The following is a 24,896-nucleotide window of genomic DNA, read 5'->3' on the forward strand; positions in this document are numbered from 1 at the left end:
AAGCACCACGATTTTCCACCAAGCTCTCCAAACCTCTCATAGGTTATCTGTAGCAAGTAGAACGTGAGCAACAAGAGAGACCCAAAGCTGTCTGCAGTGCCTCACATGGGCTCACAGGGAAACCTGTGCAACTTTCAGCTGGGCTCCTGTGCAAGGTAAAGCCACTTCAGCTCCAATGAGAAGGGCCAGCTTTGAATTAACTTTAGAACAATTTATTTTCCTTTGAAAATTGGCAATTAATGCATCCCAGTCAAAGCAATCTGGGTACTGATTATGCTGTGTGTAATTAACTGCCTTTTGACTTAAACTCCGTCTATAAAGACGTTTGTGAACAGGTTTTGAGGTGGATCAGCCCAGTAACTGCCGGATGGAGAGCTGGGTGACACTCTGATGGTATCAGAGCACAAAGAAACCTGCACCTGGAACCAGATCAAATCACTTTTTGGGGGCATTTTTTGGCAAAGAAAGGCAGCTCCAGCCTCTCTGCTTCTGCCTCTGCCTCATACACAAAGCCCGAAGGTCTGCATGTTGTTTTTTTCCTGCTGATAGTTTAGTGGCAGGGAAAAACCCCACACTATCTGATCCCTGTAACACACCGTCAGTGAATAAGCACCGCTCACACATCGGAAAACAACCTACCCCGAGATGTTTGAGTTTCATTATTCAGACTGACTTTTCAAACAAAGAGTCAAAGCCAAAACACAAATCTAACGTTCAGGTGATAAAGGGGGCGGGATTCTGCCTGCCTCCACATTATTCACTGCTGATACGTCTGCAAAGTCACTCCGACGTTGCTCAGAAGTTTCCTCACCACCACGCGGAGGTGAGCAGCCTCCCTTTCCTCCATCAGAAGTTACTTTCAGATCAGGAAGGGCAATTACTCATCTCGTATCTAACCTCAGGTTTTCCAGCAGAATGCAGGAAACTTTGAGTACAATCCTCCCTCACACAGAAGGTACAGCAGGACCTTTTTGGGGGGTGGCAGTTCTTAACCCTTCACAATGCCGTGATTACTGCCCCCAAAGTCACTCTTTTTGTTTGATTTTGCTGGGTTACAAGGAGTACTGAAACTTTTTTTTTCTTACTGGTATAAAATCTCTAAGTCCTGAGGCTGGGAGGTCTAGCTCTAAGGCACACCTGGTGCAAACAAGCAATGTGTGCCATCTGCTGAGAGCGGATTTGAGAAAGGTGGACTGGGAAAGAGGAGAGCAGAGAAGCCTCAGCCCTCAGCTGCCCCTACCTGCATGCTTGTTGCGCCTGTGGCTGATCCTGGGAGTGGAGGAGCCGTTCCCTCGGGGCAGGAAGAGCGCCGCTCCTTTCACCGTGAGGAAGCTTTCGCTGATGCTGCAAGGGAAGAGACACAAACAGTGAGCCAGGGAATCGCTTTATTGTCTTTTAGAAGGAGAAAAGCAACAAAATCAGCTGGATTCACGGAATGAGTGCTCTGTTCTTTTGCACGAAATAGATTTAGCTCAAATTATTTTGTTGGTAGAGAACTTCCCCCAAAAAGTACTGCAAACATCACAGAGGAACCTCGAAAAGCTGAACATGTGCCAGGTGCTGTTCTGCCCACAGAGGTGGAACCTGAGCAGGCAGAGGGGATTAACCTATGGCTATATTTTGGACTTGAAAGCCAAGATGAGAGATCCACATTTCTAAATGGTGATTAATACGGCAAGCCCACGCATCGCTGCGATTATGGATCCTGTTAACCCCGTGCTTTGTGGTTCAGGCACAGCTGATGCCCTGTAGAAACAAATGTCTTCCTTCAGCAGTTAGCCAAAAGAAAATTAATTAGTGCATGCAACAGATTAAGAAGCCATGAAAATACTACAAATTGTGTGATGTTTTACTCACAGACCGACAAATTAAAAACAAAAGTGTAATGCTGTTCAATTCAGACATCACTTGCTGCCCTGATTTTGCCCTTTATAGAATCAAACAAGGAGAGAGGTTTGTGTGAAGGGGCAATACCAGGAGTCCTCAAGCTCCGTGGTACAGCTGAGAGTTTGAGCACATCTTCCAGTAACTCTCTAAAATGCTGCAGCACGTGGAAAAAGCAGAGCTCTCTACAGATGTTGCAATTAAGCCATCCTGTTGCAGCACAGTTCAGGGTTCCTGCTTTTCTCAGAAGTGATGAGATAGTCGTACACGCTTTGAAGAAAGCCAAAAACAATCCTACAGTCAACAGGATGGTTGATGAGCACGATAAGACAGGATGGGAGAGTCCCTGGCATCAGGCACCGCAGCAGCTCCATGCCCTCAAAAAGCAGTCGGTGTGTCCTTGTCAACCAAAGAAGAGACTGGGAACGTCTCAGTTCCTTTCTCCGCTTAAGCAAGTAACAGAAATGATTATTTACTCCCTTCCCTTAAGGGCCAAGGGCCAGGAAATAACAATAGGGCAAAAAGCCCCGCCATGTGTTTGAAGAACCTCTACGTACGGAGGGAGGGCGAGCGCTGCGCCAGGTCACCGCCTGCAGGGCCACGTCCCCGCTGCTGCTGCCCCAGGGACACTTTTTGGTGGCTCCTCGGGGCAGATCGGTGCCTAACCACAACCAAAGACAACAGCATCAGAGAGAAATCATGCTTGACTGAGATCCAGGAGCCAGCGTGCCACGAGCTGGCTTCCTGCTTTACCCCCAGGCGTCACCTGCTGGGTTCCTGAACCGGGGAGTTACAAACCCCGCGTTACGGCTGGATTTCCCCCTAACCTCACGCACACGCCCGGGCATCTCCCTGTTTTCCTGGTGGGGATATCACACAATCAAATTCCTGGAGCCCCAGCAAGGCAGATGCACATGCAGGAAGCCCCTTTCTGAACCCGCAGCCCACCCCGCTGTGCAGGCTGCACCTCGGCACCCTCTTCACTGAGGTTTCTCCCCAGGCTGTTTTCTAGAATTATAGCAGACGTCAAAACACGCACTGGATGTTTCAGCAAGACAGAACTTTGAAAAGGAAAAAAAAAAAATCACTCTTTGCAAATTAAAATTGATCAGAGATCCTTATCCGTGCCAAAGAAGAAGTAGAAATAATTGGGCACAGCGCACAGACCCTGCTCAGGTCAGGAATTTTGCCTGAGCCTTCCTCGCTCCTGCTGGCACACAGATCCTCTGAAAGCCCTCAAGCTGCAGTTTTTTTAAAGCCTGGGTACTAGAGCAGGCGCACAGAGCTCCTTCAGACCAGGCCGCAGACTCAGAAGACTTCTCACCTTTTCTTCCTCCCTTTACAACCTCACCACAGAGGCAAACACACGTCAGGGAGGAGACAGAAGCCGGCAATCACAGCCTGTTCTCACGTAGTTCATTTTATCAGCCCAGCCTCCAGGCAGCATTAGCAGCCCTTAGCCTGTGCCCGAGGTTTCACCCCTAGGGATTTAACCACTTCTAGTGGGTAGCAGCACGTAGGTAGGGGGCTGCAGGTTAGGACTCTTCTCATTCCCATCACACAGGGCAAAACTAACCCCGGGGCTGACCAAGGGGCAGCAGCCTGAGCTGGGAGCACAGTGCTGAGGTCTGTGCTGAAGCAGGCAGGAGCTGGCTCTTTCCCTACGGCATGGGACACGGCATCGCCTGCTGTGTGCCCACTCGCCCACGAGGGATGAAGCCCCAGTTCCTCCAGCACCAGCCCCAGCCCAGGGCGGTCAGCACAGCTGGGATCTGAGGGTCCTGCTCCATCAAACCTCCAGGCGAGAGCATCACCAGCTCCAGCATCCCTGCCTAGAGCAGTGCCCAAACTCCTCCAGCTCACCCGTGCATCAGTTTTCATCCTCCCTCTTTCCCTTGCCTGCTTTTTAAAGCACTTTGTTTTAATTATTGCCTACAACAGCAGTATTTGTGACTTCTGTAGAGGAGGGCAATGCTTGGCTCCCAGTTCAAGCTCTGCTGAGTGATGGAGCCTGGTGAAATGATTCACAATTTAAGTCTGGTGAACAGCGATGGCAGCCGGTTATCCTCATGCACAGGACTGGGAAAAGCAAAGCAGCACCCGTCACTAACAAAAACCCCACAACAAGAAGCAGGAGATGGAAAAGGCAAGAAAAAGCCTCAGGACCGCTCTGTACTGCCGTATTAGCAGGGGCAGCAGGCATGGAAACCGCCTGGTCCCCTCTGAGGTTCAGAACAGAAACGAGCCCAGCACAGAGCAAAACAAGGCCACGGCTTCCCGAAAAGGGCTCTGCGGTGCTGTCAACAGAGGTGACACCGCCGAGGGCAAGGAGAGAAAGGGGAAGTGGTTCTCCAGCCCGGCAGCCTCTTGCCACTCAGCACTTCTGCAACTTCAGAACCGGCCCAAGGAGGAAAACAAACAGAGCGTGGGAACCCTCCCCATCCCCAGCGCCTGACGCACGCTGCGTTTTTAGCAACATCTGCATTTGTGACTTTTTTTTTCCTCTCCCCTTAAAGGGCTGTCTGCAGGCATTTCCTCTGCTCCAAGGTGGGGCCCCCTGGGGAGAGAGCTCGGCTGCGACTGCACCGACACAACCACAGGGAGGGCTGCAATGCCCACAGGAGTTTGTCTGTGCTGTCCTACCAACCAAGCCCTTCTCACCTTAGCCAAGCCATCTTCTCCCTCGCTTTGGTCTCCACGATGGGCAACTGCTGGGGCTGAGCTGAGAGCCAGGACAAGTTCCTGTTTGCAGAAGATACCCAAAGGTGGGGTGGTGGGTGCGAGCCTCAGCTCTACAGGCATCACAGCCCTAAGGGCATCCCCTCTGCTTGCTCCGAGTGAGGGGTTTATGGCACACACGGAGCCTTGCAGAGGGGAGCACTGATGATTCTGGCTGTGTTTGCAAGCAAAAAGCAGCCACCTGAGCTGCACAGACCAAGCAGCTCAGGCAGTATCAGAGAGGGGATCTCAGCAGCCCCGGGTCACCCAACGCAGCTGCAGGGAGTTTTGACACCCACTCAGCACCCTGCCGAGCTAACAGCCTGTTGGTTGAGGCCACTGCTGGAAAAAAACATCGTGCCCACGTGTCATCGGTGTTTCTTTGCCACCAGGTGTGTTTGAATTGAACCCCAGAAACCTTTCTGCAGCCTCCAGAGCAGGAGCAGCCAGGGCATGCCAGCAAAGCCTGCGCCTCTGGCAGGACATCACATTCACCTCTCCTGCTTCAGGCCATCACAGCAGCCAGAGCTCAAGCCCCCGGGGGAAAAGCAGGCGTCCTCCTGGTTCTATTGCTCTGGCCAAACTTCAGGGCATCCCCCTTTGAAGCTCTGCATGCTACATGGAACAGAAACACGGAGCAGTGGCATCCATTGGAGATGGCACCAAAGACAGCGGCTCTGGGCTGAGAAACTCACCCCAGCCACATCCCCTGGGCACCGACCAGATGCGCTCCCTCATGGGCAGGGGGACTGAGTTTGCAGCAGGGAAGTAAAGCGGGTTGTAAGGCAGACTCGAGAAGAAGTTCCCAGAGTTGTTTTATCATTCACCAGCTGCTGCAGATGTCAAAGCCTGCCTGAGTTCCCCGGTAGCCTCAAGTCCTCGGCTGTGCTCCGGGGGATGCACCCGGAGGGCAAGAAAAGTCCCCCAAAGCAAGAGAAAAACGAGTTGTGCAAGCAGGGCTCTGACGTGCTCCGGAATGCAGGGCAGCAGAGGAGCACAAAGCATTTTTCCTCCAGCAACGCAGAGCTCACGCAGCAGGAACGGGCGGCTAACACAACCGGGGTGCTGACTGCGAGATCCGGGCACTCGGTGCTCACAGCAGAAACCCGATTCTGTGCACAGGGCTTTAGGCTAGAGACCGGGGCAGGAAACGAGGCTGCGAAAGGAATTTGCTTTACACGATAGTCCCCGAGGGCTTCCTCCAGGTCTCCAAGTCAAGACGTTCCCAGATGGAGCCCCACGGACTCCAACATGCACTCGGAGGGCACCACCTCGTGCCCCACACCACCATCCTGCCAGCTCCTCCTGCCCCCAGCACCCACCCAACACCTCCAGAAATACGTTCTTTAAAAACACTTTAATCGGCGTGAGAAAACATCATAAGGAGAACCTGCCACGTCAAGGATCAAAGGAAAAAAAATAGTGTTTTGATGAGTTATCTCCAGAAAAGCGCCCCTCTGGCTGACACGTGCTGATCTTTTCTTCCTCCCCCCCCGAATTATCTCGGTGCTCACCGATCGCCCTCACCCCACACCACCTCTGCAGCAGCTGGCTAACACCCAGCACACACACAAGCTCTCCCACCACATCTATCCACGTTTAGCTCCCTAATTTCTCCCCAGACCTCCCCACACACGTGGTGGCACCACTCCCAGCTGCCACGGCCCTGCCCGTGAGCCCACCACCCCCAGGACCCTGATGCTTTAAATACTGCCGTGACCCAAGGCACACGAGACACCCTAAGGTCACCGCGCCATCCTGCACCACCCAGGTTTTGGGGGCAGCTATATTTAGGCCAAGCATGCTCAGCACTTTGGGGACACAGAGCCCCGTAAGCACCAGTCCTGGGGGCTCCTGGGGGAGTTCAACTCCGTGAGCACCCGGCACGGAGGAATTGTGCTGGGGGAGCTCTGGTGGCAGCCTCGCTGCCCGCACGTTAATGGTCCCCTGCGAGCACAGCACCAAAACAAGGATGGCTCTGTCTGCCCGCACAGAAATCAATGCCTAATAATAAGCCTTTCCTCTGTGCTAAAAACAAGCAGATGCTTGATTACCCCAAAGCATCACAAATCTTCAAGAGGCTGTTGGACTTCGCTCATATAATACAAGGAAGTTATTTGTTCGGTATTTTAACTTCTGCAGTACTCAGCACTTCCAATTTTCTCTCGTTCTCCTTGCATCCTCCCCATCCTTGATCCCTAAATGACAGCTTCCAGCAAGAAGAACAAAACCAGCTCGGAGCTGGCTGCCCCTTTGGGCTGGCACAGAGGGCAGCGGGTGGTGAGCAGCTCCAGAGGGACGGGAACCCGGCGGGTGGCTGCTCAGTGGGTGCTGATGTGAACTGGAAGGTGCTCGGAGCTCCTGCTGTGCTGATACAGCCCATAACCAGGGCAATGATCTGCTCACCTGCCTAGCTGGTGGACCAATTTGCAAATGCATCTGTGAGTTCGTGTTAGGGAATAGCTCAGCCACAATTGAGAGGGAATAAAGTTTAACAGGGCTGTAAACATCAGCCTGAAGTTTGGGTTGGTTAGCAGTGAGTAAGCATCGTAGCCAGACTCAAACATTTTAAAGTTTAAGTAGTTTCATGCATCTGTATCTTTTCTTTAAGGCTAATGTAAGTGGGGGGAGAGTCCTTAACATAAGCAAGGCCAACACAAACTTGAGATTTGTTTTAAAGCTGCAAACCGAAGAGGAAATGCAGCATCACTTTAGGCTCCCTGACCCCACAGTGCTGAGGAACGGGGCAGCCCGGCCTTTGGAGAACTCACCCCATTAGAAGGGAAGGCAACGAGCAGAGAACAGCACTCCAACGTCCTGCTGGCGTAAGTGACAATCCGGAAAGAGCAGGAAAAGCTCTCCGAATTAGACCCTGAGATGTAATTATGACGCATTTCAACATGCAGACTCAGCACTGCTCTCCAGTCCAACTCTTCCCCCCGCGGATGCGGCGAGCTCTTCCTGGAGACGATACCCCTTGTGACTCTGCTTTTCTTCTGGCCCTCTCAATAGGGATCGGCTTACCAGGAGGCCTTTATTCCTGAAATAATTTCCATTAATCACTCACCATACACCACTTTAAACAGAAGCTGACAGACTGGGGGATGTCCAACAGCACCGCTGCATCTCCGAGCCTAAAGAAAGGCTGAAACGAAGGGCGGGACGAGAGGGGAAAGGAGCTGGAACATTTCTACAGAGCAGACAAGTGAACTTCAAACCATCCAACGGCACTGCAAGGTGCTTATATAGACCCTTGCAAATTTGAAATAAGAAGCAGCATCACTTGAACCATGCATATTTTGTGCTATCTGACCATAGAACAGGAAAGAAAAGGCAACACCAGCACACATCGCCCCGAAGCACGGCCCTGCAGCAGCTTTGCATCTGAGATTCCTCGGCACAGCTGCAAATTAACTTACTCTTAATATCTTCCCGTGACTTCCAGCTAAAGGAGATGTCAGCACTCCTCTTTTCAGTGTGTTTTCAGGCGTTTTTAACTCAACACAAGAACCCTGCGAAGTTTAGCTGACTAGGTCTCGGGCTGGAAACCCATTAAATAAAGTTTTATTTTACAAGAGCTTGAACTCAAAGAGCAGAGATTCCAGATGTGTTTATCCCTGCGAAATCAGGTGCTAAATTTCATCAGAATTAGCACTTTCAGCACTTTGGCAGCCAATTTTCAGTAGCTCTTAACGCAGGGCCTCGTATTTCCTAAAAACATGAGAACCCATTTAAAAACCACACGTGGAAGCAGCGCGATCGATGCAACACCGAGCGCGGACCCGAAGAAGCCTCTAAGAACAGAGCGTACTTTAGGGAAAAGGCTCTTAAACAGCTTTTAAAAAGCCTCTACGATAGATATTTGCTTAATTTCAAGTGTGAACAACTACCGCAAAGCATTTCATGATGTGCTTAGATGAACTGAGGACAAAGCAGGACCATTGCAGTGGGGTCAGGGTTTTGCAACGCGCTGAGTGCCTGCCCTACATCTCCCTGCCTCCCTGCTTGCTGCCAGAGGGACCTGCTCTCAAAAACCTCCACCTCTGGGCCCATCCAACAGCCCTGACATTCGCAGGCAGTGCTCAGCAACCCACAGCTCCCTGCACACACCGAATGTCCCACGGCCCGGCTCGCAGCTGGGTGTTTCTCCCGCACTCAGCACCCCGCCTGCTAACGAGGCACGGCCCCGCTCCGTTTGCTCTCCTGCAACCTTCTCGCCGTGCTAAAGCAGCAGGGGGGCTAGGGATGGTGCTGACAAATTATTTGTTTTTATTTAGACTAACTGGCTTTCCGTCCTTGCGACACACGGAGGAATGCAGCTGTGCCGCTTCCCGCTGGGGTTTGGGTTTCTCCTCCTCCTTTTCAAAGTAAATAAAGGGAAAACCACCACCACCAAACTACCATCATCATCATCATCCCGGCCAGTGACGAACTCATCACACGCTGCCACTCAACGAGCTTTAAAAAAATAAAATGAACGGGTGTGGGCACAACTCTGAGCTCATTTTAATCCAGCATCAAGGTAAAGAAAGCAAGACACCAGCAGACCAAGTTTTAGAGGACAAAGGTGAAACCGATGATAACTTCTCTTATCTGTAGCTGTGTGCAGCTGAAGGTTCCCCTGAAATTATGGCCTGGTGGAGTCGGTTATCGTTGGGTAATCAGAATAACACCACTGCAGTCCCACCTGCCACTGGGAGCCTTTTTATCAGCCCCGGGACATCAGGAAAGCCGCCCGGCGTCTCGGTGAGCTGAACGTGCCCAAGTGACGACACTGCTGGCCACAAAGCGACCTGCTGGGCGGCCCAAGGGCTGAGGCTGCGGGGAGACCAGAGGCTTGGACGAGCAAATCCGTTCTCTGCATGCTGGAGAAGGAGGTGCAAGGAGATCGGAGACACCCCGGAGCTCAGACACGGCAAGGAGGTGATTTCTAAATGCAGGAGGCAAGTGCAGAGCAGATGACAGCTCCTAAGCCGCCTGTGTGCTGGTGTCAGGGTGCTTCACTCCAAGCTCAGCTCGTCCGAATGAATCCCAAACTCACCCAAGTTGACCCCAAGCTCAGCTCACCCCAGCAGTCCTCTGTAGGGCCGGGTCCCTGCCCACAGAGCCAGGGCGCTTTGGTCCAGCGCTGCCTCGAAGGACAGACATACCCCAGCTCATCTCTGGGACTGCAGAGCCAGAACCCAGCTGTGACAAACCTGCACCTCCCCAGGGAGAAGCCTGGAGTTTCCCCGTGTAAACCCAACGCAGGAGTCACAGAGACCCCAGAGCCAAGGAAGCACACGCTGGGGGACGGCACGGACCTCGTCCAGCCGTTGTGGGAAGCGTGCGGGCAAGCCGAGGGCTTCACTGCGAAGTGACAAAGATCATTTGTTTACAGAAAGGGCTAAATCACTTCTGGTTCAGCAGCCCGCGGGTTTAGCCTACTTGTAACAAAGGTGTTTTGAGAAAAAGCACGCTTCTTAAATGGCTTATTACAAATACACCGACAGACTCCAAAGGGCTGAGGAGGGCCAGATAAGTACGGGATAAACAAGAAAAATGCACTGAACGAGGAGCCTGTGGCCTTAATATCCCTAAAAATGCCCAAATGGGAAAAGCTGCCAACTCCAAGAGGGGCTGACCCTACCCTCACAGGCTGGGCTGCTCCAGCACCCTCAGCCCCAGCTGACACTGGGGTATGGATGAGGTTTTATTCTCCCCTACAGGGTTTTCTCCTCCCCAGCTGCGACTGCTTGGTGTCCTTGAACCAGAAGGCTTCTCCCTGTCGCAAAGCACTTGGCTAATCCCCCCCGGCAGTCACAAGTGGCTGCAGAGCCACCGCTCCCGGTCTCCAGTTACTTCCAAGCTGCTAAATTAAAGCCCCGGCCCACACGAGCAGGCAAAGCAAGGGGCTGGCTGCTGGACACATCACCAAAAGCACAGCCGTGCAAGGCTGAAGGGCAGCGGGGGAATTTCACCCCCTTGCATTTGGGGAATTAATTGGGAGCCTTCAGCTAGCTGCTCCGGGGCGCCGCGGCTGGAAACTCAAGCTGCAGAGTTGCTCTGGACACATTACAGCCATTACACTGGAGAAAAAATATTTGCTGAACTAGTTTTAGGCCCATACGGGCTGATAACTTGGATGCTGTTTGCCAGACCGATGCAGAGGAGGCGGCAGCTCTCCGCAGCCCGTGGCGGAGCGGGATGCGGGGTTTTAAACTCTCTCTGACCCTGCAAGCACTGGTCGGGAGCAACGTTTCGAGAAAGTTTGCCTGAAGTTGTTTAAAAAACAATGAAGCAATATTTTAGCCAGGGGCTGTCTGATAAAGGTACGAGGAAGTAAGAGTCCTGTGGAAAAATCCCAGGCAGCCTACGAAGCGGCCCCAAAAGGTCCTTTTCTGCTGATAATCTCGCCCCGGGTCCTTCTGCTTTGTAATCCTGCAAAAAATCCCAAGCATTTCCAGAGACAAGGAGCATCTGCAGAAGTTCCAGGACGATGGGGAGTCCTTCTCAGAGGCAACCTCTGCCCCTCGCAGCCTGTTTGGCAGGAGCTGGGCAGCCCTGCGGGGGCTTCCCCCATAAAATATCCCACCTCATAGCTGCTGGGTGGTGTGGGGAACCCTCGTGTGCTGCCCAAGTTTTGCTTTTACATCCCATAACCTCTCCCATCCCTCAACCTCATCCCATAACCTCCTTCCATCCTTCTCCCTGCCCCCTACCAGGAAGGCTCAGCGAGACAAACACCCGTAGCTTCCAGGGGAATAAAAGGAAAAGCCAAACAGGAAAAGTAGTTATGAACAATAGGGCCCTGCCTGGGTTAATGATCAGCCCGGAGCAGGCAGCACGCTACTTTTACCCAATTACCACAGCTTATTTGCACGGCTTTTAGTGCTCAGCAGGTAGTAAGGGACCTTTTACACGTCATATTTGTTATCGGGGCGAGAGGAAGGAAGATGAGAGAAGGCTGGCAGCCCTGCAGGGCAGTGGGAAGCCCAGCACGAGGTGCTGTGCCCAGGGGCAAGGGGCCAGGCTGGACCCCCAGGGGCTGCCCGAATGCTGCTCCGTGTCCCTGCTGCATCTGGGGCCATCCTCTGGAGCCGCACACACCGGCTTTCCGAGCATCATCTCTTCAAACCTGAAGTATCGCCGATTCTCAGCACAATGCTAAAGTACTTCGGGAGCTACAGAGGCGATTAAAGATTTCCAATAGCACGCTGCTCCGAGGACGGCAGCCTAATTGCTGAGCGAACAGGGCTTTTGGCAGCAGGAACGTTGCGAGCAGGGAAAAAGTAAAGCTTCCCGTGCAGCAAAAAATAAATTAAGAGCTCTCCAAAGCGCAGCACCGGTGGCCATGCACTCAGCGAGGATCCTGGCGGGGCACGTGGCACAGCTTCAAGCGAGGTGCCCTCGGGACTTCACAGCACCGAGGCGCAGCCGCAGGGCTTTGAAGACGAAAGTGAACGGCAGGGTGGAGAAGGATGAGGACCCGGGCACAAGGACACGGTGCGGTGAGGTGGCGGCGATAAAACGGGTCCGTATCACGTGGTGATGCCGCCCGCAATCACCTGCAGCTTCCTCTTACGGCGTCACGCCGCTTCTTCACACCCCAGCGGAGGGCTGCTGCTTACGGGAAGAGCGATTCTGGGGGACAACAAGCCTGCAGCAACGTTTTGTGGCTACCTTTAACCCTCTGCTGAAAAGTGTTCTGATAAACTTCTGGGTTTTACTTCTCTTTTTAAGAGCTCCGAGCCGTACCCGTAACGCTGTGAATAAACCACACGTACTGCTTCGATCTGTCCCCCAGTGTTTAAAATACTCGTTGTAAAAACTCTCAGTTAACGTCTTATAATAGGACACAGGCTGGGATGAAGCAAGCGTGTTCATTTTCAGATCCATCTGGCTCCAGGAGCGTCGGGGGATGCGGTAGTAAACACTCGGAGCGCTCCAACACGTGCTCGGCGTGGGCTCCCAGAGCTGCTTCAAGGCACAGGACGCAGCCCAAAACGCACCCAAATCCCAAGGGATTTAAAAACCACAGCTGGGTGCTGGGGTTTGGAAGCAAGGGCAGGCACCCACCGACATCCTCAGGCACTGCTGGCTGTCCCGGTGCCCTCCCAGTGGGTAACCCTTCCCTGCTACCACCACAAAGAGGGGAACCGGGCGGCAGAGGCATCTGGCACGAGGAGCAGCGCTATCACAGGGCCACGGAAAAAGCACTTCAGGGGCACCAGCAGCGAGTTAGATACCTAAAACTTGGCACGAGAAAAAGGAAGCGGCTGCAGACAGGAAGAAGTGATCTGCGGCAATCTCTCCAGGCTGCTTCTGCTAAAAAAATTCTCTGGTATTCGCAGGATGTCTGAAGTTTGGCTTTTTTCCTTCTATCTCTCCATCAGCTGCTTTAGGGTTTCATTAGACCAAAGCGAATTCTGAATCCCACACAAAAATAAAGCCAGGAAATCGGCAGAAGTCCCACTAGGTTCACCCAGAGTAGCAAGACTTTCTGGAACAAGTTACAACCGTAAATCCTGAGCGTTTGGAGAAACCCAAGTCCCTCAGATATGGATTTGAGTCCTTGTGAACCTGAAATGAATCAGACCCAGGGCAGCTGACCACGTTAGTGGCTAAAAGCGTCAACACAGGAGCAATTTGTGCTGATCTCTGAAAGCCAGAGCTGACCAGCCAAATACAACTACTAAAGAACACTGAAACACAAGTTCCCGACAACATTTGGGTCGCCGACGTCCTCCTCATTCCGCAGAGAATAACTTTCAAAAGGAACAAAATCTAGATTTTTAGGTCTTGCCCACAAGGAAATCAGGACGCCTGATATTACCCAGCCTTTAGGAACCTGTAATTAGAGCAGTGTAAATTTAAAAACAGGTCCTTCTTGTGCCAGCCCCGGACACTGTCCTGATTGAGACAGCTCTCAAAATATTAATCCAGCCTCGTGCAGACATTTATGCGTGGGCTAAAAGCTCTGTCACTCTCACGCTTGTTAATCTTTCCTTGCAGGAAAGGCAAAGGACGGCGTGAGCTCCCCGATAACCCAGTTATCTCCCCAGCCAGAGGAGGAACGGGTGCGCCCTGCGCCCAGGTGGGAGCTGGGGCTGCCAGCGCCCCGTTTCCCCTCTCCTTCCGTCCCTTTCCGGACGGCCTCAAAGCCTGCGTTCAGTGTTTGAGCAGCGTGTAGAGCAAACACCTTAAAAGCACTGAAATTGTTACCTAGCTACCTGACAGAGCTCGGTAAACCCCACCGATCCGTGAGGCAGGGCTTCAGCCTACAGCGGGTTCGTTGGGGTTTGGGGTTTTCTCCCCACAATCGCAGAAGTGTTTTTATTTCCCAAAGCCCAGGGCACGGCCAATTTGCATTCCTGCTCCTACAGAACAGCTCAGGTAAATCGCTGCTAAACCTTCATTATCAGCAACCGCAGGGAGAGCTGGAACACTTACAGGCACCGCCGCGAGCGAGCGGGGAGGAAAAAAAAAAAAAAAAAGACCAATTACAAGCATTTTGGGTCAGGTATGAAAGGCTCAGAGAGACTTAGCTGATTACCCAACGCAGCAGGGATTGCTTGTGCTCCAAAAAGAGGCCACGGAGTCCTGGGACGGGTTTCCACCCCGAGCACAAGCAGGGGTCCCTACTGCGAGCTGGGCAGCGCCGTGCAGCTCGGGGCTTTGCCAGGGCTCCTGGATAGAGGCACGCAGCCCCCATGGGACCCCCGGTGCTTTCTCCTGCTACCTTTAAACCTTCCGTGATGCCTCCATGGGACAAAACAGCGGTAGAGAAGCCTCAAGCAGGACCTGACCGCGCTGCCTGCCTCCCTAAAAACTCCCCCACCGCCCCAAAGCAACCCCACAACCCCGTACCGAGCCGAAGTGCTGCCCGGAGCACTGCTACCGGGCAGCCCACGGGGTAAAGGAGGCGATTTGGGGCCGGCACCCCGGTGCTGAGCGATGTTGGTGCTCAGCACCCCGGGGCTCAGCGCTCCCCGGAACGAGCCCCTGCGGGCACCGAGCGGGGGCGGTGGGAAAGCCCCGGGACGAGCCGCGGCTGCCGGAAAGAGAAAAGTTTGCTCGGAGGGACGGGGACGGAGCAGGAGGGGGGGGCACGGAGCGGGGACAAAGCGGGGACAGGAGGAGGAAACCGGCACCGGGGACCCCCCCTCCCCGGGTGCTGCTACTCACAGCTGGGCGATGGCTCCCTGCGAGATGACGGCGTTGTCCGAGAAGTAGGGGATCATCGCGGCGCCACCAGCGGCCCGGCCGCCCCGCGCTGCTCCGCCCGGCCCCGCGGCATGGGGGGGGTATTGAAGGGGGGGGGGGGGGGGAGCCGCTGCCGCCGCCGCCGCTGCCCCCGCTCCGCGCCGCGCCGCTCCCCGCCGCACTGCGCAGGGGCGGCCACGCCCCCCCGCCTGGACACGCCCATAACCACGCCCCCGTCCCGCCTGGACACGCCCACAACCACGCCTCCGTCCCTGTTGGTCACGCCCCCCGCAGCACTCGCTTTCGTGGTGGCCACGCCCCCTCGTGGTGTGACCACGCCCCCTCATGGTGTGGACACACCCCCTCGTGGTGTGACCACGCCCCCTCGTGGTGTGGCCACGCCTCCGGCCGCACGTGGCTGGGGGCAGCGGGGGGCAGCGGGGGGTGGTGGTTTTAGGGCGGTTTTTGGGGTTTTGGGTTTTTTTTCTCCTCATTCGGTCAGGTTGAGGCCGGAACACCCTCGTTTGAGGTTGTGGGGGTCCCTCCCTTGGTGCCCAAGGCCAGGTTGGGTGGGCAATGCAGGCTGGTGGCACTGTGGGGCCAGGGCTGGGTGGGCTTTAGGGTGCCCTGCAGCCCCCCTGCAGCACCCCAATGGGGTTTGTGGAAGGCAGGCAGTGGATCGGCCTCGATTCCTTGCCTGCAGGAGGCAGGGCAAGGCGGTGGTGGCTGGAAGCATGGTGCTCAGCGACCTGCCAGCCCAGGAGCCAGGCAGCCACCTCCCGAAGCTATTTAATGCCCAGCTCCAGCACCTGCAGGGTGGAAAGGCAGAAAAGAGGCTCCTGCCCACAGACCTCATCCACTACCCGGGATTTTTCCACCACCTCCGTGCAGTTTTCCACCAGGAGCCCCACGCAGCCCCGCACACACCAGCCCGAGAGCCCAGCTGCGTCCTGCACCCCCTGCTTCGTGCGGAGGAAAACAAGGGAGAAGGGTTGGAGGCTCGCTCGGCCTTCCCCTTCCCACGGAATGCAGGCTGTCCCAGCCCAAGGGGACACAAACAAGATGCTATTCTCGGGCGGTGCACATGCTCAGGGTGGTAACACGGCACCAGAGAGCTGGCACTGCAAGGAGCGGGTTTAAACGCGGTGAGGATGGAGGCAGCCATCCAAACTCCCTGGGTTTGGAGCACAGTGTTAGTCCTAACACCTCCCCAACGGGGAAAAAAAAAAATGTATTATTGCCAGGGCATCACTGCAGAACTGCCCGCATGATCAGGGAGCAGAACTAGAGGCCAAAAGACAGCTTCAGCTAGGGATTGTTTCCAACTAAACTTCCAAAGGGCAGAGGAGCTCTAAAAGTGACACAAGCGGTGGCAACAGCCCCAGGTCCCACTGAAAGGTCCCCGCCAGCCCCGCTCCCAGCGGTCCCAGGGGAAGACGAAGCGGCAGAACTCGTGATTCTGCAAGTTCTGCTAGGACATGGTTGGGCTGCATTAATTCAAGCAACGTCATCTCATATAGCCCAGAGCACATCCCTGGTAACAGTTCTTCCTCGCAGCTGTAAAGAAGACGCCGTGCCAGCTCGCTGCGGTGCCAAAAAAAGTCATTTTGCTGAACAGAAATGAAGTGAGCTGCAAGAAGCGATGGAAAAAATCAGAGCATTAGAGAAATGGAGGGTAACTCAATCCTTCCAGAGGTCAAGAGACTGGCAGGAACCTCCCATCGGTAGTAACGCATACCACACGTTCAGAGACTGAAAAACAAGCCCAGAACTTCTCCTCTATTCTAATTAACAACTGAAGGGCTTTATTCAAGCATTGTGGAAAAACAACTGCGTTTAAATAGAGCCCAGAGAGATGTCAGGCTTGTTACCTGCAACTAGCATCACAAAGGCAAGCCCTCAAAACTGCTAAAAACAAGCGCGGTGATTAACTCTCCTTATTCTTATGTGGAAGTCCTCTCGGCTCAGCTAACAGCCGGATAATGGGGCTGCACATGAACGAGCCCGGGATTAACACGGACACAAGCACTGCGTCTCCATATGCTAGGAGACCAAATGGAGACAGAAATATCCCAGCTCTTTCCTTTCAGAAACTTCAGAAAGCAGGAGTGGGAAACGCTCAGAGAGTCCGCATATTGAAATCCATCCTAATAAAAGGGCTTTCAGTCTGGGTTTGTTGCCACAAAGACTGGAATATTAGCCCGAGAGTGGCCCTGCCGTCAGGCAGAGTAAATCAGATCGGTGCCTCGGCTCCCGGTGCCCATTTACGCGTTATTTTCATCCAAGAGCTGAAGCGTCAGCCCACCAGCCTGCGGGAGGAGCTGGGGCAGCACGAAGGGGCTTTGAGGGGATGGAGACGAAGGCAGCGGGACACGAGAGCCGAGGAACCGCTCGGTGCTGTGAGCGGCTGCACTCTGCTGGGGTGAATGCATGCGGAGATTGAAGCGCACGAAATCGCAGCGATGACAGGTAAGAGCCTAAAGCACGGCCGTGCCGCACAGGGCATGTGAGCCCAGGCATTAATCACGGCGTGACAAGCTGGAAATAAATCCGTCCGGGGTCTCAGGCGCTTCCCAGCCCCGCTGCATGAAATTACATTTTGCTGCGGGGGGGGGGAAAAGGGCACCGCGTGGCCGAGCTGTGGGTCGGGATTCACACTCCTGGGGAGGCCACAGGATCAGTGCCACCACGCTGCTGCAGGGCCGGGCAGTAACCAAGCCCCCAGTCTGTGATTTCGGCCCCACATCGCTCTCACTGGGCAGCAAGGATTCCATCTAACCTTTGAACACCACGCAGACTCATCAGCTCCAGCTAGATGCATGGTGTAAGACACCATAAAGGGACCCAGCCGTGGACCTTTGGAAAGCCAAGCACCGGCCGTGCGGGCAGGCAGAGCCAGGCACGGAGCATCCTGATAAAAAATGAGGACAGAGCGCTGAGGATGCACGGCCAGGCACTTCGGAAGGAGGGACCGGAGAACTGCCCCTGGAGAGATGTTCAAGGGGCTGGAGGGAGAAAATCTAGACACGAGTCTCTTGCCCTGGCTGTTAGTGTTCTGTTCTGCAGACAGCAGGGCTGAAAAAGGTGCAGTTTATTCCTAAAACCATCATTATCCCCACTGTCTGTACCTCAAAGCTGCAGTCACAGCAGCGTACACCCACCTGCCTTACCTTCCTCGTGCATTTTCACCTTGCAGTGATCTAACAGGGTACATCCACGTCCCGCACGGAGCTGGCAGCTTGAAAATGGGATCCTCCTCGGACAGCCGAGGCCTGGCTACACCAGCCATCAGGAAAACTGCACGAAGCTCTCTGGTCAGGCTCTGCATTAGCATCTGCAGATTTGGCAGTTGCAGAAGCAAGCTGCAGGACAGGGTGTCATCAGCACAGTGTCCACATGCAAAGAGGGCGTTAATGGAGCTGGTGGTGCCATCCAAGATTAACAGTTTAAGGCTGAATTGCTGCTTCTGGTCAGACCACCCAGAGGTGTGGGTGTCACCACAACCCACCCACCTATCTCACAGGGGTTTGCTGGGCGTCTGCTCGCATGAAGATGATTGAAGTGGGAGCAGGGATTGTCTTATCAGGCACGTTTGGTTCGTAACACAGCCCCACACGGGCCCAGCCACCTCTCTGCATTTCGGTTTGTATGCCAGCAAGCCTCTGCTGCTCTCAGTTCCCTCATTCAACAAAACCCTGATGAACATGAGCTGTTATCATCATGTCTCTAGAAACTGCTTTCAGTGGCTAAGAAGGGTAAGGTGTTATTTTAAGTTTGCCCAAAGTCCAGGTACTCTGCAAGAGCAAGGAACAGTCTTCCCTTCCTCCAGCACAGCAGGGTGAGCCTGTGGAAGGGGCTGCAGCTGTAACGTTAGCCATGTTCAGGGTAAAAGGGACAGCGGGATGTTGCCAGGCATGGAATTTAGACCTATTAGCACCAGTGTAATAGGTAAGGCAATGCAGAGCCTGGACCCACGTTTCCAGGTTATAGCAAAAACTCTGGGGCTGCTGCGTTCGACAAACACCCCCCATCACATCCTCCCTCCCCTGGGAAATGCACGGCTGCAGTGCCCGCGTGGCCACCTTCACGGCACGTACGGAAAGTTTGCTCCGGCCTGCCGGGCAGCTGTTTCCACCGTCGTTGTGAGAAGTCAGAGTTTGAAAACAACACGTCACTGCCCGCAGATGAGCACGAGAGCCCTGCACAGGCAGAGCCGCAGAGATCAGAGGTAGCGAGTTCATTTCCGTGTGCGCAGGCGGGGCGCAGCGCTTTGTTTTCTCACCGGCAGCTCTACTCGATCTTTCCCCACACAGGCAGCTGTCTCGGCATCAGGCCTGGTGGGGAAAAGAGGGTCTTACGAGGCAGATTTTAAGGACGGGGTGCTAGACTCTGCAGCTGTTCAGGAGTCAAAGGCTGTAGTGTGCCTTCTCTCCCGGTGAGAGGTCAGCTAACTCATCCTACGGCTCGGCGGATGTGGAGCTCTTGGTAGTGAGCAGTCCAAGCTGAGATGGAGCGGATTAGGAGCACAAACAGATGGCTTAGCTGGGGAGAGCCTTCAGTCACTGCAGCCAGCCTGTGAGCAGGCAGAGACTGAGCCTCTGATAGCAGCACCTCCTGTGCTGGTCTCCTACCGCTGCCCCGGTGCCCCGCTTCGGAGGGAGAAGTGCATCAGTGAGAAGTCGCCTTGCAGCACAAAAACCAGAGACAACTGTGTTATCTCGTCTCATTTATCAGCACAACACGAAGCCATTTCGGTAGCAGTGGTCATAAACAAGCCAACGCACGCAGGGCAGGAGGAGAAACTGTGTAAAGAAACAGAACTTTCCCAGCGCTAAGAGGCATGCCACCCACCAAGGCAACACTCGCACGTTAGGCACAGCAAGGGAAATACAGCAAAGTAATGAGAAAGGAGCCTGTATCTGGTTTGGAGAAGGAGAAAAAAAAAAAGAGGGGGGAGGCAGGAACCGGGAAAGCATGCAAAACTGTACTTGAATCCTGAAGAACCAGTCAGAACAGGAAGCCACACTCTAAATTTGGTTATTTAAGCTGTCAAAGAGTATTTCTGTTTTCAGTTCTTGTGCAAAGAATCAGACAGGAGCAGAGGTAGGGCGATAAGCATCACAGACAGAACAAAACCACGCTTTTAGAGCCCGTTTGGTCAGTTGCCCATCACGATCAATGATTAGGCTTCTCAGCTGAGAATTCAACACCTATTTTGCAATATTATCACTTCATTAAACCCTTCCCTCACAAAACCCACACCCAATCCTTGTACAGTTTGCTTATCGTTAAATCTCAGAGGGTCTGACACAAAGAGGTCAAGGCTCAATTACACCCGCTGCACAGCTGCAGAAGCACGGGGAGCTGCAGGGACTGGAACCAAAGGGAAGCACAAGGGACACGAGCAGCGTGGCTGAAGGTCTGGTACCAGCGCTGATGTTGGACGCTGCCAGGCACAGAGAGACTTTTGCTGAAACATCTTGCCCACAGCTGCCTTCTCCTGCTCCCAGCAAGGATGTTTAACATGGTGAGCTTCCTGGAGAGCTGCTTTCCACACGCACTCAAGCGATTGCCAGAGCAGCTTTGAAGAAAAGTAGCTCTTTGGATACGCAACTGCAAAGCATCCTGTTTATGCAGCAAGCTGCTCTCCATGCGAACATCCGTGCTGCTTCTGAAACGCTAACCCAGAGCCTTGCAAACCACTACAGCACTACCTGGAGTCCAGCAAAGAAGAAATGCCAAGCTGACATGGCTGAGATGATGAAACAGCAATGTGCTATTTCAGTGACCTATAGAAAAGGAACAGGTAAATCCGCTCAAGTGTCAAGCACAACCTGATTTTTAAACTAATTTTAGAAAGGAATGTGTTTGATGCAAAGATACCAAAGCACTGAATGGCAGTAAGTCCAGAAACCCTTGCTGGATTCTCACCATACATTTGAGTGCCTGAAATCCACGCAGAGCTGAAAACAAAGGATTGCTGTGTAACTTTCAAGCCTTGCCAAGGTACCCTACCAGGAAAGGGACCAGAGCTGCTATATTGGAGTCTCCCTTTCTATTTACAACTGGAATCTTTCATCAGCTTAGACTCCTCTGGCCCAGAGAACCTGGTTCATGCTCAGCAGGAGACACAAGAACGTCTGGAATCCCCGTCAGCCCCTCCTTTGTAACCTCTGAAGGAGGAGCACAAGTGCAGGGGGGCAGCTGCTCCGGGCTTGCTCGGCGCTGAGCAGACCCTCGTGGTAGCTGAAGGATCTGACCCACCTTCATTCCTCTCACTTCCAAGTTTGTCCTTGCCTTGTTCCTCATTCTCTTCCGTTCACACACTTACAATGACAAATTATCAGACTTTTCGTAAGCCTTCATATTTTGAGCAAGCTCCTTGCAATAGCAGCGTGCGTTTACCTAGGAATTTGGTAATGCAACAACTCATACGGACTTGCTTGATCCTTCAGCTACGAGGACCGAGTCTCAAGCCTTCTTCTTGCTTATTGTGAACCACGGGTATGTAATCGGACTGGCCTGAACACACTGCAACCACAGCAAACCTGCAGTAAACTAGCCCTGCAGGTATCTGTTACCAATCTAATAAACCTGATTTTACTACAATTGCTATACCTTTGCTCACAGTCTGGTGATGAAACACCTGGCACTCAGAACGAAGGCTCTCAGGAATCGTGCTGCGTGGCCCGCAGAACTTTTCCCAGCGGTCAGCAGAGCTGGCAGATGAACAGAGCAGTTCTTTATCTTGGTATTACATTCTCCACAAGCAGCTGTAGTAAGTGCCACGGAGAGACTAAGCTGTCACCGAAAGGAAGGACAGAAAGATGGATTCAGGAAATGCATTCTGAAGATAAGGTTCATGCTACAGGAGCTTAGTAATCTCCGGCATGGATAAACACAAGCTCTTCTGCACACCACACACGCAACTCCCTCTTACTCAAGATGTGGAGTTAACCAAGTGCCTTGCAGACCCACCAGAAGATCCAGCTGCAGCTCAAGTACTGACAAAATGATGGTTTGGCAGCTGGGGCAGCAAGCAAAGGAAGCACAAGGAAGGTTTAGGTGCCAGAACGGGCAGCGCATGGTTTTCGAAGTCTCTTCTAACGTGAGAGATGTGCTCTAAGGATAGCCAGAGGTGATAGAAGATAACCAGAGCCTGCCACAGGAGCACCAAATGGCAGCGATACCCATCTCCCACAGTCACAACCGACACAGGATGGTGAAGAGTCACGCATCTCGGTGTGGATGCTGAGAGCCCTTTGAAGTGCAGTGGCTGTGGAATCACCCGGTCCCTCCTCTCCTCTCAGGGACCCGCACACATCTGCTGTGACCCTCGGGTGGTGAGGAGCCTGCAGGGAGTCTCAGCTTAAAAATCAAAGAAGCTGGCTTACCTTCCACACCTCGCACAAGGAAACCCATGCATTGCTATCAAGGTAGCTGAAAACAACTTCTGTGCAGTAATTAACCATAAGCTTCTGCATTAAATTGGCGTCTTCCACTCTTAAAACAAAAGGTATTTACTCACAGCTTGAAACCTTGAGGCACCTTGGCACATCCAACTCTTATCACAGCAATAATCTGATTTGTTTTCCTTCCCAGTTCACTCCTGGAAGGAACTACTTTGACTAAAGAAGAAAACCAAAGCAGAAGGTAAGCACACGTGGGCTGCAAAAGTAACGCAGCCTCCCCCCTCAGGCGGGGCAGACAAGCACTTTTAGAGAACATTTTCAGGTGGCAAGCCCCAAATTCAGAGCAGGACCCGACCACTTTCTGTGGCACTCCCAGGGAACACCAGGCCCCGTGGCTTTACCTGTGCAAACGGACTTTAGCCTGACCCAGCAGCAGGCCATAAAAGTGCAAAGATTTCCTCGGAAGTCCCGGCAGCCTGGCTGGGGAGCACTGCAGGTTCAATTTTATTCTCAGCAGCTTCTGTGCGGCCTCAGAGGCTGTGTTGGGGCAGCGAGTGCTGCTCCAAGGTGTGCCAAGTGGTGAGCGCACAGCTCGCGGGGAAGCAGAGGCACCATTTCAACACAACAAACACAAACTGCAACCGAGAGGTTCTGGCAGCGCAGCCAGCATAGGCTGCAGCCCGCTGCTGCCCCAGGGATGTCGTTTGTCAGCAAAACAAAGATGCTGAATCCCTGCAACCCTGGCACGGGGCACACAAAAACTGGACGGTGTGAAGCCGGTTGGTGTAAGCACAACTCAGAGCTCGTTGCATTTTAGGTGAGCTTTAATGACGCTGGGGTGATGCAGAGGTTGTTAACGCACGGGGTTCGTTAAGTCAGTTCTGTGTGATAGCAACAAGAGTGGGGACAGGAGAGAGGAGCAGGCCCTGTACAGCTTCCAGATAGCTAATAAAAACGTCTGGAAGGTAGTTATGAGGGCAATAAACGTAATAAATAGGTCATTCGGTACACCTGCCTGTGCAGTAGCTCCGTCTTAGTCTCATTAACCAAGAATTAGGTGACAAGGATTGGCTTGGTCAGGAGCTGCAGAGCAAGAATATGGACTCGTGCTAAGGATTTGGGGATTTCACCCCAAAACATCAAGAGTGCTGACAGCTACGGCAGGGTGCAGTGACCCTCCGGGGCTTCACTGGGAGCAGGGTTAAGGGGTTCTGGAAAAATCCTGAAAAATTTGAAGAGTAGGGAAAGCCAAACTGGTTTTCACCTACTGTCCTAGCGCCAGGTATTTGCAGTAATACTTTTCTGCAATTTTCAGTAACAGAGCGAGGTCTTTGTAAAGATCAGGTGCTTGTTCACTATCCCTTAGCATCTCCCTCAAGCACAGAACCAAACCATTTCGCTTTGCATCAGTACAAAACAGTCGGCCAGAGAGCACAGAAGTTTGCCAGTGGCAGAGCACACACGAGCTCTCTTTCTAATATTTAACACCTCTCAGGGAAAACCTTTAAGCAGATTGTAACTCGGAGCAGAAAACTCCTCACCCTGTCTGCGATGGTGCTGGCAGAAGCACTCTTAAGAGCATCCTAAAGGAAGGAGCAGAGCTCCCGGCAGAGCAGACGTCGAGGGCTGGTGCTGCTAGGGGAGAGGACGGGCTGAGCTGTGTGCTGATGCTCCCTTCGTGCCAGCAAACCCCAAGGAAGTGCAAGTGCAGACTCGTCACGTCATCTGACTGCTGCCTGCAGCAGGTTGAAGCTCAAACACCGTTTCCACACACTTCCTTTCCCTTCTCTGTCAGGCTCCAGTCCGTGTAATCACAGCGTCTGTGGTGTGAGCCCTCAAAGAGCACACACAGGTCAGCGCCTGGATACACGAATTGCTGCAGGCTTTCTTGAGGTACCTACCTGCAAGTTTCAGCTCATGTTTGAAACACATTTCTCTGCCACCGTGGAGGATATTTTAGATCGGTTGCTGGATTTTTTAACAGCTACTACTTGCTACCTTCCCCTGAAAGCCGGGGATTAGATAAATTTACTCAAGAGCTGTTTACAGACATCTGTTGCTCCTCCACAGCAGGACTTCAGGTTGATGACTTACCACGTTTGACCCTTATTTTTATCCCACTGTAATCAAACACATTTCACACCCATCCCCGTGTTTTCCTTATGAAGGATCTTGGCTTTGGTTAGCTCTCTGACCCCAGCCACAGGAGTCACTGAGTTCAGATCATCACATAGCAGCAGGTTGTCATTTCCTACCCTAGGAAGTTATTTCAGGTATATTAAAAGAAGAAATGTTTGTTTCAGCCCTAACCTACCATTGTTGCTAAGTGCCCACAACAATGAAACGCCTCCCATCCCCTCCAATACATTATGTATACTGAGACAGGTCATGAGTTGATCTTGTGACTGCTGGAAGGCTAAGAGAGAAATTAAAATTAAGAGATTAGCTGAGTTCAGTCTGAGCCTTTGGGAATTGTGTTTTCCAGCTTTCCTAACAGTCCTGAAAGCTGTAAAATGAAGAAACAGCGATTCTTAAATCATCATTTAAGGGTAGGAGCCTGGAGGGAACAGAACAGTCACCTTCCCCGAGCCAAGCAATTGCAGGACTACACTGAAGTCATGGGAATGTGCAACCACGACTGCTTTTTCTTTTGCAGATTCATCCAAGTTGGTCCCAAAACCAAGGCCCGCATCTTTT

General features: G+C 53.0%; 1 protein-coding gene across 3 annotated transcripts in view; it reads right to left on the minus strand.

Moving 5' to 3' along the window:
* SSH2 (slingshot protein phosphatase 2) overlaps window positions 1-24,896 on the minus strand; it is an 89,106-nt gene that overhangs the window by 31,866 nt on the left and 32,344 nt on the right. For 2 of the 3 annotated variants that reach the window (XM_082776503.1, XM_082776502.1), the window contains one exon: window positions 1,241-1,344. In XM_082776503.1, coding sequence (XP_082632629.1) covers window positions 1,241-1,344 — 104 coding nt within the window. Of the gene's footprint in view, window positions 1-1,240; window positions 1,345-14,769; window positions 14,898-24,896 lie in introns of those variants that run through there. The other variant, XM_082776501.1, reaches the window with a different exon arrangement.

The sequence above is a fragment of the Aythya marila genome (genome assembly GCF_965140915.1).
Source record: "Aythya marila genome assembly, chromosome: 20".
Taxonomy (NCBI): Eukaryota; Metazoa; Chordata; class Aves; order Anseriformes; family Anatidae; genus Aythya; species Aythya marila.